Source organism: Cryptomeria japonica, chromosome 3, assembly GCF_030272615.1.
Source record: "Cryptomeria japonica chromosome 3, Sugi_1.0, whole genome shotgun sequence".
Classification (NCBI taxonomy): Eukaryota; Viridiplantae; Streptophyta; class Pinopsida; order Cupressales; family Cupressaceae; genus Cryptomeria; species Cryptomeria japonica.
In genome coordinates this window covers 772,420,990-772,439,365 of record NC_081407.1, presented here as the reverse complement: position 1 = coordinate 772,439,365, position 18,376 = coordinate 772,420,990, and the positions used below count along the sequence as shown (strand labels likewise).

At 33.8% G+C, this 18,376-nt stretch overlaps 1 protein-coding gene across 1 annotated transcript; it reads right to left on the bottom strand.

Annotated features, from left to right (window-relative positions):
• Positions 1–9,097: 9,097 nt before the first annotated feature.
• On the bottom strand, positions 9,098–9,598 carry LOC131075252 (glycine-rich cell wall structural protein 2). The gene has a single exon (XM_058012082.1). It carries the CDS (start codon positions 9,596–9,598, stop codon positions 9,098–9,100), a length of 501 nt encoding a protein of 166 aa, XP_057868065.1.
• Positions 9,599–18,376: the final 8,778 nt, after the last annotated feature.

The following is an 18,376-nucleotide window of genomic DNA, read 5'->3' as shown; positions in this document are numbered from 1 at the left end:
AGACTAAATGGCATGATGGTGTATTTATTGTGAAGTGTGATGAAGATCTGGCCATATCTCGGGTGACGTCAACTAGCCAATTTTTTAAGGCAAGTAATCATTGTTGGGAATTGGCAGTTACCCCGAGACCACCATCATGCATTCAATATACATGCATGATGTCAAACCCCAATGCTCGACACATTTGAGTTGATGGCTAAAATTAATGCACTTAATGAGCTTTTGGCACTTCATTTGTTATAAGGTATGGAGTGATTTATTTTTGAAACCTGTTCTTCATTGCTTCGAAGTGTTTGGTCGAAGGCTTTTCTGCTAGTAGTCATTCGATTGTTTTCAGCCGTGAAGGTGAGTTTTGATTCCTACCTTCTTCAGTGATTTTTAGTTGTTTTTCTCTCTTGTAATAAACTTTCTTGGAGAGATAAGGGTTGTTGGTTATAAATTATGAAGTCCACTCTGCATCTTTTCTGAAATATTTTCAGTCTTGCTTGCACAGAACCCATTGTCAGTGACACAGACCTGAAAGGGGAGAATTTGGAAGCCTTGAAGGAAAGGATGTTTAAAGGTATTGATGGTTCTTTTGGTCTAGAAATTTTAAGTAGTGGTCTGATAGAGGCAGCAACTTTCCCACCTGCAATTCCTTGCCCATAATTAGTTAGGGAGTGCATTGCGCGATATGACCCTATTTCTGAAACTATCAAGAGGGACAATGGTGAAACCCTCCTCGCGATTAATAGGGAAGTCATTTCTTTTGTTTTCAAGTTGCGAGATTACAAGTTCTCAAATGTTTCCCCTGCCCAATCAATCATCGAGTTCAATACAGACAAGAGTGGACACCGGAACAATATAGCGAAGCATTGGCTGATAGTTCCTCAGAGAGGTGGCTCTAGGCTACCTAGATACCCCAACAAAAATCACATGCTTCCCCAAATTCATGGTGTTATGTTGTTGTTACATCAAGTTAGAGGTTCAGTTGAAGCCTACAACCTTGATGACTGGATTTACTGTTATGTGCAACTGGTGTTGGAGGGAAAGCAGTTCCTTGACTGGGTAGAGCTTATTGCTGACTCTATGAGAGAACAACTAAGCATGGCAAAGAAGTTCAAACAAAATTTATTCATCTCTTCTTATTTGATATATTGTTTGGCATGTACCAAAGAGATAATGGGAATTCCTAGGCAACCTGCTGAAGAGGATGTTTCTGTATATGACTTTTACCCCATCCTGCGAAGAGATAATGCATTACAAGATTTCAAGAGAGTGCATAATGCTTTCCTGGGGGACCTATGTTATGAATTGAAGAACATGAAATCAAAAAGAATGTCTGAAGACGCCCAGGCCTTGGCGAAAAGATATGGTAGTTTCTTTGTTCAATTTCCTCATTTCTGTTATATAAGGGTAGGTGGTTTTGAAGAGGAACATTTCAGACTTCCTCATTTTTGTTCAGATTGCTTTGTCCTTGCTGAGGTTTGTAGTTAGTTGTCTTCTATAATTAAGAAAGCTCAAACCAAAGATAAATTGGAAGATCATTTCCCTGTTCAAATGGGCACTTTATATTGTAGTTCAATGTCAGATGCGTTGAGCATAGGAGCTGACTTGAAGAATTTTAATTTTAAACTATATCAAGAAAGGAATGGCTTTGATAACAAAGGTTTTTCACAGAGCCTTGGTTTGATACCACTCCTTCATATCCCACATGTAGAAGAGTTTTGGGAAGATTGTTGTGATGAAATTGAAGTGTTCAGGAAAGAAAATATGAGAATGGTTTTGGAACAGGTAGTTTCACTGCAGGTGAAACTTGATATAAGCGGGATCAAAGAAGATAATCTAGATCTATTTGAACTTGGGTATCTAGATCAAATTGAACCTGAAACATCCTATATTAATTGGGATGTGGAAGAAGAAGATGATATACAGTTCAGAACGAAAAGGCTTTTGGAAAGAACTGTAGATTGGGTTAATAAGAAAAGAGCAATAGAATCAGGCATCAAGATTGGTCCTGCATTGGATAATGTGGTTTCTCTACATTCTCCAAAAAGTTTTTTTAACCCCACTTCTATGCCTATTCATGTAGGTAAAAATAAGAATTCATCTCACACCAAGCACGAGCCTAATCCTTCTTTGAACACCCCTGCTCCTCGATGTACAAGGTCACAGAGTGTTGCACAGAAGAAAATGGACCAAGTCAGAGACACAGAGGTGAAAGACAAGACCCTTGATCCTCAAATTTTTGAGGTCGAGGACCTTGATAGTGACATTGTCAACACCACGATTTCCCATGCAATCACTATAGTCATGACATCGCCACCTAAAGTAACTGGAAGAACATCTAGTTCAAGCACAAATCCCAAATGGTTAACTACTTCAGTAAGTAAGAAACGGAGCTCAATCCCAATTCCAATTCAAGACATGGTGGTCAGATACATGGAAAAAGATCCTAAACAAAAGAAGTTCGAAACAACCACCAGGTTGGACGCTGAGGAAAAGACTTGGAGATGGGTTCCTGAAGTTGCTTCCTATAAACCCAAGGATGAAAATAAAGAAATAAATGCAGAAGATTTGGAAGTCACCAAAGTAGATCTCGGAAACATGAGCAGGGACTCTGATAACCACCTTTTCAATGTGACGGCTAAGAAGATTCTCACCAGGTTAGAGAAAGACGGACAAGAGAAAAAGGAATTGAAATGGGACATCAGGGTGTTAGCCCAATTCATTGATAGCCTAGGCTTCTTTGGAGCACTTCCTATATCACAAGCTTCAGAAAACTTCGATCCCACTTCACGGAAGAACAAAAAACTAATGAATCAAGTTCAACGAACCAAGAGCATCGCAGGGGCCATAGAAAAATGGATTGAAGGGGTTATCAAGGATGGTGAAAAATATATTACAGATTCCAGGAAGCTATGCGATGAAATTCAAAACCTCATTGCGGAGATCCAAAACCAGGTTATGCAATGGGAAAAGGAGGAGCATAAGTGGGAAAACGTATTACCCATGTTCGCCAAGATAGAAAAATATGGAGCCACTGTGTTTTTAATAGAAAACTCAATAAAATTGGTAAATGATGAGTGCCAGCACTTTGGGTTGAAGAAAACCATAGTGTGATGGGTAATTACATTCAAGGTTGTAATCTCTGATGCCAAAGCCTCCATTTATGAGCTTCAGGAACTTCAATATAGCTTGGTCAATGATAATAAAATGTTTAACCCAGGTCACGATTGGCAACTAGGACATTATGGGCTGAATACATAGGACGCAGTAAAGACATTTAAATTGCACATGGAGAAAGTTAGGGCTGAAGGAAACTTTAGTTCTAAAGATATAACACAGATTGCCCGAATTGAATCCATGACGTTCATTGGTAATGATCAATTACCTAAACATGCCAAGAAAATGGTAAAACACAGGTGGGAAAAGGAAGCTGCAAAGGCGAAAATTACTACCATGAAGAATCCGAGTCAAGCTACGATTCAGGACCTTACAATTGCCCATGATGCCTAGAAAAGTGGAAGAGGAGATGACGTTGGATATGAAGCATAATTTGATGCTTATACTTTGTTTTTATTTTTAAATGATTTTAAAAAAACTTTGCAAATACTTTGGGACATCTGTCCCCTAAATACTTTGTTAGTTTTATAACTGTTTCAGAGGAGGTCGGGTTTTCAGAGAGACCTCCTCTGTTCTTTAAAAGACTACTACAAGTTAGATAAGAAATATTTAGAAGGGGTTAGAATAGTAGACTTAGAAATTAGAAAATTTTGTTTGTCTTAAGGAAGTGATCAGTTTTTCTAGAATCTGAAATTGGAAGGAACTTATGTGTGTATCTTTATGTCTTGGTTGCGTGGAATATACATATAAAGATCATATGCATTTTGGGGTTTTAAATCCTTGAGTTTGAATCCATGGAGTAATGTTTCTTTGCGAATATTAATCCAGTCAAATTGTCTGTGATTTTCTTTCTGATGGTGAATGCTATTATTAATCTGGAACTTATTTTCATGTTGCTTAGAAAGATATTTGGTTGAAAAGAGACTTTGTTTTCTCTTGTTTATTTTTATGAAGTGTTGAAATTAGTGTTATTGAACTTTTCTTTGATTACTTCTGATTTTTCTGGTGAAGCATCTTGAAGAAAGGTTATTCTAAAATATTTGTATATTACCGACTCCTCTTCTAAGAATGAAGTAGGCAGCCTTACGTGCTTCAAGGTTAAAAGCACATCAGTTTCATTTAGTTAGATTATTCCCTGAATAACTAATGGAGGGAGCTGTACCTATCTAAAAATTTAGAGGGAAGTGATGTATGTCACACTTACCTAATTGTTTAGTTGAACTTTTATTTTTCAAAGAGGGTAACAGAGCTTTGAATTAATTCAATTAAAAGAAAGACAAAATTTGTTCACTAACAATATGTCAATTTTTTGCTTATTTTTAGTTTAAAAAAATATATTTTAATATAAATTTATAAAAAATAATACACATTAATTTATAAAAAATAGAATGTTATCATATATTAATAGTTTATAGAAAAATATTTTATATAAATTAATATAAAGGTTGATTAAATTATATTATAAAGTAAGTGTTTTTCAAAAAGGAGGAGGAGGTAAGTCTTTATCAAAAGAATTTTGTCATCCATCCAAGGAGTCTTTGTAATCAGGAATTGGCTTCTATTTTGAGATGACACCTTCATCAATTTTTTTATCTTTATCTTTTTATGTTTGTAGAGGATCATGTTGAGCAAGAGAAATTACAACATTTTACAGTGAGAATTTGTATATATTAGGCTATTTGATAGTATCTATATTATCAGGTTATGATGTAACAGATTAACCATATGTCTACTTGGACCAACCATGTTTTTTATATTAATGAGAGCCATGTGAAAAATAATGGTTGGATTGATCATTATGGTTGTAGCCATATGTGTACCTTGTCAGGCAGGGGAAAAACCCTTGGTAGAGGAGGAAGGTGACACATGAATTTCAATGTAATGAGTATTGCCCAATGCTCAAAAAGTTCTTATAAATGGACTACTTCTAAGAAAATTTTATTAGCTTGTATCCAAATCTATAATAAAACATTAAAATAAATAATGGCTTTAGAATATATAAAATTGAGAATATAAAGAAACTCCTAAAAACTTATTTGAGTTTTTATCTTTTCAAATACCTCATCTTTGAAATCATATCAGATTAGGTGAATTTAGCTTGTATTTTTTGTTAATCAATCAAAAAATGCATGTGCTAGGAAGAGAGATTGTATCAAAAGAGCTTGAAGAATCAACAACCAAAATCCAAATGTTTTGATCTTATAGACAAAACCTAAAAATATGACTAAAATTAGCTTACACAATCAAATCTAGAAGCAATTTAAAGGATGATAAAAATTGGCTTACACAATCAAATCTAGAAGCAATTATTGAATGAAAATGATTAAGAGCTTCTAAATGTAGGAATGCAATTACATATTGATAATGTCATAGTCTTTTGTACTAATACTCTTTTTCTCATATCATTATTCACCTATCTATTCAGACTTGTATAGTTTCATCCTTTACATCATTTCTAATACAAAAACACATTAAATAATCTTATCCAATTACATATCTTTATGCATTTATTGTCCATTTTAATTTAACTATTTTAATGTTCTAAATCACTATCTGAGCACAAAATCAACCCTATAATAATGAACTTGAATTCATTACTAAAAAAATAAATAAAATAAACAATCCTTTAAATCTATTCCTATTTCATTGTACAGTCTAATTTAAAACTTTATCCGTCGTTTACGATGGGGGGCAAAAAAATAACCTTGGATACGGAAAAATGGGGGAAAAAAAAAGCTTCAAATAAAACACCTCGGATATAATTAATGTGATTGACATGCCATGTATTAAGGATCTTCAATCGAAAGCGCCATTGATCGAAGGTATGAGATATTTTGGAGAACCCATGATCAACTTTACATAATGTATTCCATGAAAGAAAAAAACGACTAATCCTTATAACATCATATGATCAATTAAGGTAATGGCTAATCATCGTCGGCATATGCCATTGTTTGCATTTGTGACGTATATGATTTCCTATTTGTGTGAAATGAATCACACAAATCAAGCTATAAAATCTAATAATATCCTTAACTCTTCATTTCATTGATAAATCACGTACAGATCTTGGATGAACAATAAAAAATATTCAACGCTACTCTGTGAACTCTGAGTCAATGGTCTGGAAATTTGAGGGTGAGTGATCCTAAGACCCGATCTACCACTATCAAATCAAAGAATGTGAAAATTAAATTTAATAGTGATAATCAATGATAATATGCAACAATAAATATAAATCAATAGTTGGGATCTTCTTCATAAGTCCCCTTGGATCCTTAACTCTACATTGTAATTGAATGGTTGTTATTGTTGTGTTTCTTCCATAGTTAGTCAATGGCGTAGAAATTTGAGGGTGAGTGATCCTAAAACCTGATCTACGACTATCAATTTGTAGTTAGGTTGAAGTAAGGAAGGGAAAAACTTCATATGGAATGATTCATTATTTTTTGTTATAGGATTAGAGTTTCTTATATTATTGTAGTGTAGTATAGTTACAACTTGTGAAAGTGACTTCCAATTGCAACAGGAAAAAGTGTATATTACCTTTCACATATGCATTGGAACCTTGCATCTAATACTTTGCTCCAATAGTTTGTATCTTTTAAAAAAGAGAAATCTTGTTACTATTTCAATCATCATTATGAGGATCAATGTGAAATCAACAAATATCATCAATTGTTGCATCATTCTATTATACCGAGAACAATGGAAACTAAGTTGTTTACTCCTTAGCTATGTCTTTTCTTTTACAAATGATCAATTAGATGGTTAATTAGGTTCATAATTTTCATGCAATTATTTAATTTAAATGATGTATATAAGTTTATTTAAAATGTAGTTTTACCAAATGGAGAACACTAGATATTTCTTTGGACATTGAGCTTATTTAAATTTTTTTTTTGAAGTTGTTGTCATTCCAATAAATGTTTGCAGTAATTTTATAGGACCAAATGTTCGTGTCTATGTTGTTTAGAACAACATGACAATTTGAAAGAGTGTTGTTACTGTGAATAGGATGGGAACCCTAACAATCTCGAAGCACAATGGAGATAAAGCTTATATTAGTATTTGGATTTTTTGCACAATGGAGATAAAGCTTATATTAGTATTTGTTTTTTTCTATTCTACATTTGGTCAAACAGTTTGTATGCAATAATTAAGAGATACAATCACCCATGACTTCGATCTTGTCATTGAAGTACACAACATCCAGAATTGAATATATAGATAAAATTATAGAAAAAAGAAGAGAACAAAAAAACCTAGTTTTTATTGAAAAAGATCGCAAAAATAGAATACAAGTTGAACAAAGATTTTTTTTTCCCTACTAAAATGATTATGTACACTAAATATAGTTTTCTTAAAGACCTTAAGTTTAAATAAAGTAGTGCACAATGTTTGGGTCATGACATTCAAAGCAGTGAAAAGGCAATAAAATTTTATGTTGACATACAATTTTAAAAAAAAAATCTAAGCACAACATTGACAGTAGAAATATAAGAGAATTATCTCACACAAGATAATTTTTAAATGTTATTATAGGAACATTTCATTTAGCCAAAGTTTCTCAATCTAAAATATTGTGTATGTGTTTATTCTATATTGTGATTTCAAATCTTATGCACAATATATGATATGTGGAGTCAAAAAGTTTTGTAATTAGTCTATTTTCACTTTATTTGGGATTTGTTTTCCTTTTTTCTTTTTCTCATAAAAGTTGAAAGAATTCACTAAAAAATTAAAAAGAGCTAGCATCTAAAACCTTCGAGGTGTCAATAAGACCTTGGTTTGTTGGTGAATTTGAATGGTTCCAAATGAGCATACTAGGGATCAAGTCTTGTTGAGTGTCAAGCTCCGAGATCATAAGGGATGAGGGCAGGATCGTGCCCAAAGTGAACTTGGTGTTAGTGTATTTATTTTATTTATTTACACTTAGGCTTACTTAACCAAGCTCAGTCATCTATATCTACTTGACACTTGTTCATAAGATCATTTAGGAGTTGATTAGAGAGGCGTCCACTTAGTTTCGACACCTCATGCTAGTTTAGTGGCAGGCAACTCGCCACCACTCATTGAGTGTTGTGTTCGACTTCTGGTTCGACCCAATCACTCTAGCTATATGTATTCTCCTTCTCCATCTTATTTACTTGGTTGAGGGTTGACTTTGCTCAATTTTGTGTAATCTTGTGCTTATTTTAATCTCTTTTGTTCCAGAGTTTGTACACTTGGTATAATGGATAGCCCTCAATCCTTGGCTCTTAGTGGAAGAGGTTTCAACCTATAGGCTCGAGGCCCCATAGTGGGTGGCTAAAACTACATTGTGAAGGCCCTCGTTGGGCTGGTGTGCTCATAGGCTTTTGTGCCCTTATTGAACTATTGTGCTTGCAAGTTTGAACCTTCATAAAAAAAACTAAAAATTAAAAAATCTTCAAGATTATCCACTATATAATTAATAATAAAATTAACTATCATAGTAACTTCCATATATACATGATTGATATTAAGATATATAATGTATCTAATAATAATCAAATTTGTATAAAAAATGTTGTTTAATTTTCGAATTTGTAGACTCTTTGTTATGATTTATATTTGTAACATCTGTTGTCTTATTATTAATTTGTATCTCGTATGAGTTTGTCTCCATACAGATATCTCTAGCATCCTTTACATAATTTTCCCTAAATATAAAGACGCTAGTTTTTAACAAAGTACCGTAAACATATATCTGGAAAACCGTAATACAAGGAAAGGCCATTCTGTAACACATTCTGTTATATTACTTAACTGGATGCAGGCAAAAGTTGAACTGAAACATGATACGCATGGACAAATAATCGTAACCTATTTCTTAATGGAAAAGATTTATTCGCAGGATTTTTGATGTCCCTAATCACAGACATCAGTTCCCTTTGAAACGTCGTCTAGAATGATAGCTTATTTTTTATATAGAGGATGGTACTGAAAAGAAAAAGCACCATATAGTGTTCTAAGGATTTTCCTGATTATAACCGTTGTTAGGAACGTATTCTCCGTTGCCATTGCCGAAGCCAGCACCATAGCCTGTACCGTAGCGATTACCATTGCCAAACTGAGTGTTGTAACCGCCGTATTGGCCACCCTCTCGATACCCGCCGCCGCCGTTGGAACCGTGCCATTCGCCCGAGCCATAGCCGCCACCATTGCCAAAAGCTTCTCCGCCGCCGTTTTGTGTAGTGTATTCAGCGCCTTTACCGTAGCCATTGACGCCCTCTTTGTAGCCGCCACCTTCACCCGCACCATTTCCGTAACCGTTGCCCTGCCCTTCACCGGAATAGCTATTGTACTTGTTCTCCCTACCCGTGGGGTAATACTCTTTGGGATCCAGGTAAGGGGCGTTTTCTTTCACAGGAACAGGAGGATTGAAGAAGCCGCCTTCCCTAGCTTCCACATTACAAGACACTACAATAGCGAGTAGAATTGAGATTAAGATTTCAGTGCGGAGAGCCATTGTGAGAAAGAAACAAGGAATTTTGGCTAAATGCCGAGCTACCTACTTAGCAGACGATGAGAAGATGAGAAGCAGAAGAAGCATATTTATAGCTTGGTGTTCCCTCAATTATGCAGTTGCCATTCACGACTGGAAAAATACTAGAGAGTGCGCCCGCACATGGTGGGGTCCCTACATACCCTATTTTCTCTATGCATTTTCCCACGGCATTGACATTGAGTCAAGAATTCACTATAGTCTGTGTATTTTACTTAATCAGTCAACTCTTCTACCATACAAAACACACCAGAGCAACGTGCAAGTGGGTGTCGGTTTTAATTTAATTTTCCACCGCAATCTACGCCATAATTTGTGTCCTCTCAAAGTGGTGCATGGATTTGAAAGACAATAATGATGTTGTACATAAGTCTTCATACCAACTAAACTACTCTGTGTTCAACTCAGCTTAACTTTCGGTGACAAATATGTACTGACCAGAAAAAACCTTCGCCGCAACTCACGGGACAATGGAAGAATGGGTGTTTAAGGAGATAGGGACCTAAATATTGTATGTTTCAGTAAACAGTATGATGGTATGGTGGGCTTATTGATATTATATAGATTTAGTCTCTATGACGTTGCATTCAATTCAACTAACTATGCTTCCCATTTCCTTACCTCATTTTCACATAGGCGAGTTGTGGACAATGTATGTATGACGTCAATCTTTTCGTCAAATATTATAAGTTAGAAGCCAAGTTTGGGGTCTTATAGAGGGGCTTCCTACAAAATAGAGTTGGAGCTGCTGAGATTTTTTAGGAAAATTTTAAAGCTGATGGTCCCATGAATTTTGTAGTGTAGTTCATCTTAAAAATTTAAGCTTCAAAATTTAAGAAATCTGGTGGTCTCATGGATATAATATCTTTGTATGTTAAAAACAAATAAAAACAATTTATTTCCCTCCAAAACTTTTTTTTAATAGAAATTAAATTTAGAACATCCCTATGGTGGTGGGCAATTTGTACCCCCACCCCTTTTTCACCCCATCAAATTTGCATGCCTAAAAAGTACGGCTTCTATTTTTTTGGAAAAGATTCCAAATAATCTTGCGACACAAAAACTTTTAATTTATGGGACCGCCTCTTCCTTTAAAATTGAGCTTAAACCCCCCTCATGGAAATCTTGCCTAAATGAATTTTCACATATTGGAGGGAATGTACTTATGCTAAGGGAGAGGGATCAATAGGTGAGCGAGTACTAACATATGCTATGGTATTTGGACAAAATGAGATCAATAGTGGTGCCCTAAAAATGTCATGTCAATGCTTATCCCTTAAAAAGTACCTCTAAAATTCAAAAAATAATCAATCATGTGATGCCACATCAGCACACAACATGACTTAGTGCACACCTATTGGTCTTATCACAATTTGGGACCATTTTGGACACCTTCACAAAAATGCATGCTGATGTGGCATCATATTTGACCATGTTGATTTGAAAAAAAAAAATTAAGTAGGGGACTTGACAAGTAAGCTGCTGTATAAAATTGAGAAAATTTTGAAATGTCCACATAAGATTTTGAGAAGTGTGAAGTTAGGGTGCACATGTGCAAGACCCTCTCCCCTATTTAGCTTGATTAAGATGGTGGGAAGGTAAGTAGAATTTTTTCATGTATATGAGAGGGAATTAGTGATCAGTTATGGTTTATGACTAGTTTTGTTATTGTTATTATTATAATGGTGAAAGTTGGATACAATATGACAATTTTTTTCTTATTTTTAGTTTAAAAAATAAATAATATTTTAATATAAATTTATAAAAAATAATACACATTAATTTATAAAAAATAGAATGTTATCATATATTAATAGTTTATAGAAAAATATTTTATATAAATTAATATAAAGGCTGATTAAATTAAATTATAAAGTAAGTGTTTTTCAAAAAGGAGGAGAAGGTAAGTCTTTATCAAAAGAATTTTGTCATCCATCCAAGGAGTCTTTGTAATCAGGAATTGGCTTCTATTTTGAGATGACACTTTCATCAATTTTTTTATCTTTATCTTTTTTATGTTTGTAAAGGATCATGTTGAGCAAGAGAAATTACAACATTTTACAGTGAGAATTTGTATATATTAGGCTCTTTGATAGTATCTATATTATGAGGTTATGATGTAACAGATTGACCATATGTCTACTTGGACCAACCATGTTTTTTATATTAAGGAGAGACATGTGAAAAAAGATGGTTGGATTGATCATTATGGTTGTAGTCATGTGTACCTTGTCAAGCAAGGGAAAAACCCTTGCTAGAGGAGGAAGGTGACACATGAATTTCAATGTAATGAGTATTGCCCAATGCTCAACAAGTTTCTATAAATGGACTACTTCCAAGAAAATTTTATTAGCTTCTATCCAAATCTATAATAGAACATTAAAATAAATAATGGCTTTAGAATATATAAAATTGAGAATATAAAGAAACTCCCAAAAACATATTTGAGTTTCTATCTTTTCAAATACCTCATCTTTGAAATCATATCAAATTAGGTGAATTTAGCTTGTATTTTTTGTAAATCAATCAAAAAATGCATGTGCTAGGAAGAGAAATTGTATCAAAAGAACTTGAAGAATCATCAACCAAAGTCTAAATGTTTTGACCTTATAGACAAAACCTAAAAAATATGACTAAAATTGGCTTACATAATCAAATCTAGAAGCAATTTAAAAGATGATAAAAATTGGCTTACACAATCAAATCCAAGAGCAATTATTGAATGAACATGATTGAGAGTTTCTAAATGTAGTAATGCAATTACATATTGATAATGACACAGTCTTATGTACTAATACTCTTTTTCTCATATCATTATTCACTTCTCTGTTCAAACTTGTATAATTTCATCCATTTACATCATTTCTAATACAAATTTTTTGAGATATTTATTTAAACTACACATTAAATAATCTTATCCAATTATATATCTTTAAGCAGTTATTGTGCATTTTAATTTAACTATTTGCATGTTCTAAATCATTATCTGAGCACAAAATGAACCCTATAATATTGAACTTGAATTCATTACTAAAAAAATAAATAAAATAAACAATCCTTTAAATTTATTCCTATTTCATTGTATAGTGTAATTTAAAACTTTATCCCTTTTTTACGATGGGGGGCAAAAAAAAATATAACCTTGGATACGAAAAATAGGGGAAAAAAAAAGCTTCAAATAAAACAACTCGGATAGAATGTGATTGGGATGCCATGTATTAAGGATCTTCAATCGAAAGCGCCATTGATCGAAGGTACGAGCTATTTTGGAGAATCCATGATCAACTTTACATACTGTATTCCATGAAAAAGAAAATCGACTAATCCTTATAACATCATATGATCAATTAAGGTAATGGCTAATCATCGTCGGCATATGCCATTGTTTGCATTTGTGACGTATATGATTTCCTATTCGTGCGAAATGAATCCCACAAATCAAGCTGTAAAATCTAATAATATCCTTAACTCTTCATTTCATTGATAAATCACGTACAGATCTTGGATGAACAATAAAAAATATTCAACGCTACTCTGTCAGCTTGCTGACTGGAAAGCTAGTAGCGTAACACCATGTCAACTTTTACATTTGAATACCCAAGCCTGTAATGAATTACAGAATGTCTTAGTATGAGGTTTTGTTTGCCGGGAAAGTGTCAATCATCCAGAAAAAAGAATCGGGAAAAAAGGCGGTTGAAAACGCGCTTGTCGGAAAATTGCAACTTGCATGCGATGGCATACGTTGGAGGTAGAGGATAGTTAATGTGCTTTAATAGCATTAAATCGGAAAAAAAGGCTATTGAAAACGCGCATCGCAACTTGCATGCGATGGCATACGTTGGAGGTAGAGGATAGTTAATGTGCTTTAATAGCATTAACGTTCGCGTTTGGTACTTTTAATGTTTGAGATAATACTAAAATTAAAATACGAAATTCAAGTTGTATGCGTTAAGATTTGGTAGTCGTATTTTGGAAGTGATTGTTTTTGGAGCTATTGTTGGTAGAAGATTAGGGTTTTCTTTGCGAGGAGAAGATTGTGAGGAGAAACAACTGTTTTTTCATCAAGCAGAATGACAACAGCTCTGCCAAGGTTTAGTTCAGCGATGACGATAACAATATCTACCAAGGTTTATTTCAACGGCGAGCACAACAATAGCTGCAATTTGAACTCATTGAAGTTTTTAGGTATTTTTATTTAAAGTTTTTACCCTCGTCCTTACGTTTCCGTGGCATTTTTATTGTGAGAGATCTATTGGGCACACACCTTGAAGTAATTATGTTGTTTTTGTGTTTTCTTTGCAAGGAGAAGATTGTGAAGAGAAACAATTGTTTTGTCATCAAGCAGAACGACAACAGCTCTGCCAAGGTTTAGTTCAGCGGCGGTGAGCATAAGAATATCTACAATTTGAACTCATTGAGATCAAAATTAGGGTTTGTTTTTGGTTTGGTTTTTAATATAGCACTTTCGCTTTCCTCACTGGCTGGTTTTAATTCTGCGTGAAACAATGTGTAGCATTCTTGAAATCAAAATCTGGGTCATGTTTGACGTCATAAAAATGGTTTATATGCTATGATAGAGAAACCCATAAATTTCACGGCTTATAATAATAATAATAATAAGAATTTGAATTGCTATTAAAGTCACAGATAAATACACATAATTTTATTGTTTGAAAGTTATTAAACTCTTTGATCTTACAAAATGGCTTAGGGCATTTCCTTTCAATTTTTAAGTATGCAAGCAAACATTTAGCCTGCAATGTTTTACAATGTGCAACATTCTTGAAATCAAAATCTGGGTCATGTTTGACTTCATAAAAATGGTTTATATGCTATGATAGAGAAACCCATAAATTTCACTGCTTATAGTTTTAGGGAAGATTCTTGCAATAGAAAAACAAGCAGTTAGATTTAGTATAATATGTACAATGAAAGAGCTGAACAATATGGCTTCTTATGCATTTCGCTTGAAAAAAAATTCAAAACAATGGTTTTTAATATAGCACTTTCACTTTCCTCACTGACTAGTTTTAATTCCGCGCGAAACAATGTGCAGTATTCTTGAAATCAAAATCTGGGTCATGTTTGACTTCATAAAAATGGTTTATATGCTATGATAGAGAAACCCATAAATTTCACTACTTATAATTTTAGGGAGGATTCGTGCAATAGAAAAACAAGCAGTCAGATTTAGTATAATATGTACAGTGAAAGAGCTAAACAATATGGCTTCTTATGTGGCTACTTATGCATTTCGGTTGAAAAAAAATTCAAGGCAATATTAGATATTCTATTATATATAGAGCAACCTTTATGGGAAGAGCATGTCAACATCCAGGCCATTTTTCTGAATATACCCAACAAGGATCTTATCTTTGTCGAGTATCCAGGAGCCCTTTTTCACGCCTATTTCATCGCAGCAAGAGGCTCTACCCATTATTGATTTATTTCTTTCTTGCAGTAGTGACATTCATTCTTTATTAACAAAAACTATATATTAAAAAAAAAATCTAAGGACAGTAATGTCCATTACCTCAAAAAAAAGTTTGCAAACTCAGATGCTCAGCCATTTGTTATGTTTAGTGGACATAGTGCTACTACCAGAGTTAGATGATTATCAAGATGAACCCAACTACATGTACATAATATGCCATAGAAAAACAAAGAAAATCATCCCTTTCACTCTTAGTAAACTAGTTGTCCCCAAACAAATCAAGCATAATAATAGGATATGAAAATTTGAATTACTATTAAAGTCATAGATAAACACACAAAATTGTATTGTTTAGCACAAGAGATTTGCATGGTAATTTAGAATATACTCTAATCATTGTACATCGGTTTTATAAAATCAAGACATAAACCTGATTTAGAAGACTATTTGCTCACATTCAAATATCTCTTTGTGCATCTCCAATCTTAGTAAACTAGTTGTCACCAAACAAATCAAGCATAATAATAGGATATGAAAATTTGAATTACTATTAAAGTCACAGATAAACACACAGAATTGTATTGTTTAGCACAAGAGATTTGTGTGGTAATTTAGAATATACTCTAATCATTGTACATCAGTTTTATAAAATCAAGACATACACCTGATTTAGAAGATTGTTTGCTCACATTCAAATATCTCTTTGTGCATCTCCAATCTTAGTAAACTAGTTGTCACTAAACAAATCAAGCATAATAATAGGATATGAAAATTTGAATTACTATTAAAGTCACATATAAACACACAGAATTGTATTGTTTAGCACAAGAGATTTGCACGGTAATTTAGAATATACTCTAATCATTGTACATCGGTTTTATAAAATCAAGACATACACCTAATTTAGAAGACTGTTTGCTCACATTCAAATATCTCTTTGTGCATCTCCAATCGGTCTTCTTTATGACCAACAGATGTAGCTAAGAATTCTTAGGTTTGGAGATAATGTTTGCAAACTCAGATGCTCAACCATTTGTTACATTTAGTGGACATAGTACTACTGACAGATTTAGATGATTATCAAGATGAATCCAACTACATGTACATAATATGCCATAGAAAATCAAAGAAAATCATTCCTTTCACTCTTAGTAAACTAGTTGTCACCAAACAAATCAAGCATAATAATAAGATATGAAAATTTGAATTGCTATTAAAGTCACAGATAAATACACTGAATTGTATTGTTTGAAAGTTATTAAACTCTTTGATCTTATAAAATGGCTTAGGGAATTTCCTTTCAATTTTTAAGTATGCAAGCAAACATATAGCCTGCAATGTTTTACCAAGTTCCATAAGCATCCCAATACAAACTTAAGTTGTAATTCATTTAGAAACATATATCAATAGGTCTACCCAAGGAGTAATAGCTCTTCTTTTTTTGTTTTTATCGTTAACAGATAGGAGTCTCATGTTTAATCCCCAATTAATCAATTTTTAAAGCACTGACACCATGTCAGACAATGGTACTCTTCCTGTATGCTTAGATACAAAGTTGTGAGGAATAACTATTCTACGAAAAATCCACAAACACTTCACAATCAGACTAAGGATGGTCCCATAGAGAGGGTTGTTGATTCAATTTTTATTGTTCAGGTGACCACATAGAAGTTGTCCAACAGTGTCATGGGAATAAATGAAATCTTGAGCAATTATTTGAAAAGTTTAACTTCTACAACTTGCCAATTTTTAATAGCACCATTTAAATGCAAAAGAAACCCTGAAATATCCCTCGGCACCTGCAGAGGCCTTGGCATAGCATCCTTTTATGTCTTTGAAGACCTAAGGAATGCCTAGTCTACCAAATCTTCCTAAGACTAGCATGCAGTCTAATTTCCCCTTTAGCGCATTGTTTTTCATAGCCATTGGCTATGAAATTTTTCACGACAAAATCAGTATGGCATGTTTGAAAACAATAATATCTCCACCATTCAGGTAGCTACTGGAAACAAAACTCTCCCACCCATTTTTGGAATTTGCAAGGCCATTGTTAACACACAGTTTCTAGGCCACAAGCGACCATTTAGTCCGATGGGAAGGATATATGTACAGTTTCCATCATGCATTCCACCTACAAACTTCCATGGGATTTCCTGCAACAAATAATTAATTTTCCACTAACAAAAAAATTATGTTTCTATTTAAGCACAGATTTTATAAAAAATCCTAAAGATATGTTTGGCGGTGTTCATTCCTAATGTACATTGCATTGCTTGTTTGATATTGCATATTGCCATGTGTACTTTAATGGCAATTAGACAAGAAAATGTTTTCCTGAAATTTAGAAATTGTAATCAGGAAACATTGTCTTAGGTAATAGGATTACATTTCAGCTACATCTTCTATCCCATACAGACAAATCTCACTCTCATGCACAACAACTCTTTGCTCATGCAATCTTCACTGTTCAAATACATCTTCTTGGAGACTAATTTCTGTTGTTAATCCTACCTTGTTCCAGATGAAGGGGTAACCTTAGAAACATTAAAGCAAAAGTAAATAGGCCTAGAAATCAAAAGACACATTAGCCATTTATAACATGGCTAACAGGAACCGAGTCTGCACATACCCACCCAATTTAGCATCTAAACTAAAATTGACATGTAAATCAGTATCAAACACAAAAGACTCTGTTTTCTTTGAAGATTGGTCAGAAGGTTCAAACGAAAAGGGTAGGTAGTTAAATGAGTGTGCCCCTATGTAGGGTGTATCAATGCCAAACGTTGTGTACTAAATTTCTAAATAGGCTCAGAGTTCACAACACACATTATCCCTTTATAACATGACTAACAGGAATCGAGTCTGCACATACCCACCCAATTTAGCATCTAAACTAAGAATTGACAAGTTAATCAGTATCAGAATGTGAAACACAAGTTTTACATCAACCCCCAATCATTAGTGTAACATTGGACAAAAAAATCATATCGTTGCATCTGTAAAGCGGAAAAGATCGAACCCTAGTTGTTCTCCCCTCCCCAACTCCGAGGAGAGAGAAGGGAGAGTCACTAGGATTGATGGTTTTCACTTGGGAGAGACTTTACATTCAAAAGAGGGGTTGAAACCCACAAGATCCAATCCCACGCAATGCAAGATTGGATTCTAGATGAGTTTCAAGGGGTAAGACATCAAGGATACCCTCTTTTGTAAAGAATGTAGATAGAAAGATTGAACTAGGAATGCATGTAAAGTGGGAAATATTCGCTTATAAACAGAGATAGGGATATGGTATGAAGCTGCGGACCTGG

What these genes read in the sequence shown, in the direction of transcription:
- LOC131075252 (XM_058012082.1), bottom strand. Translation starts at nt 9,598, where the DNA reads ATGGCTCTCCGCACTGAAATCTTAATCTCAATTCTACTCGCTATTGTA.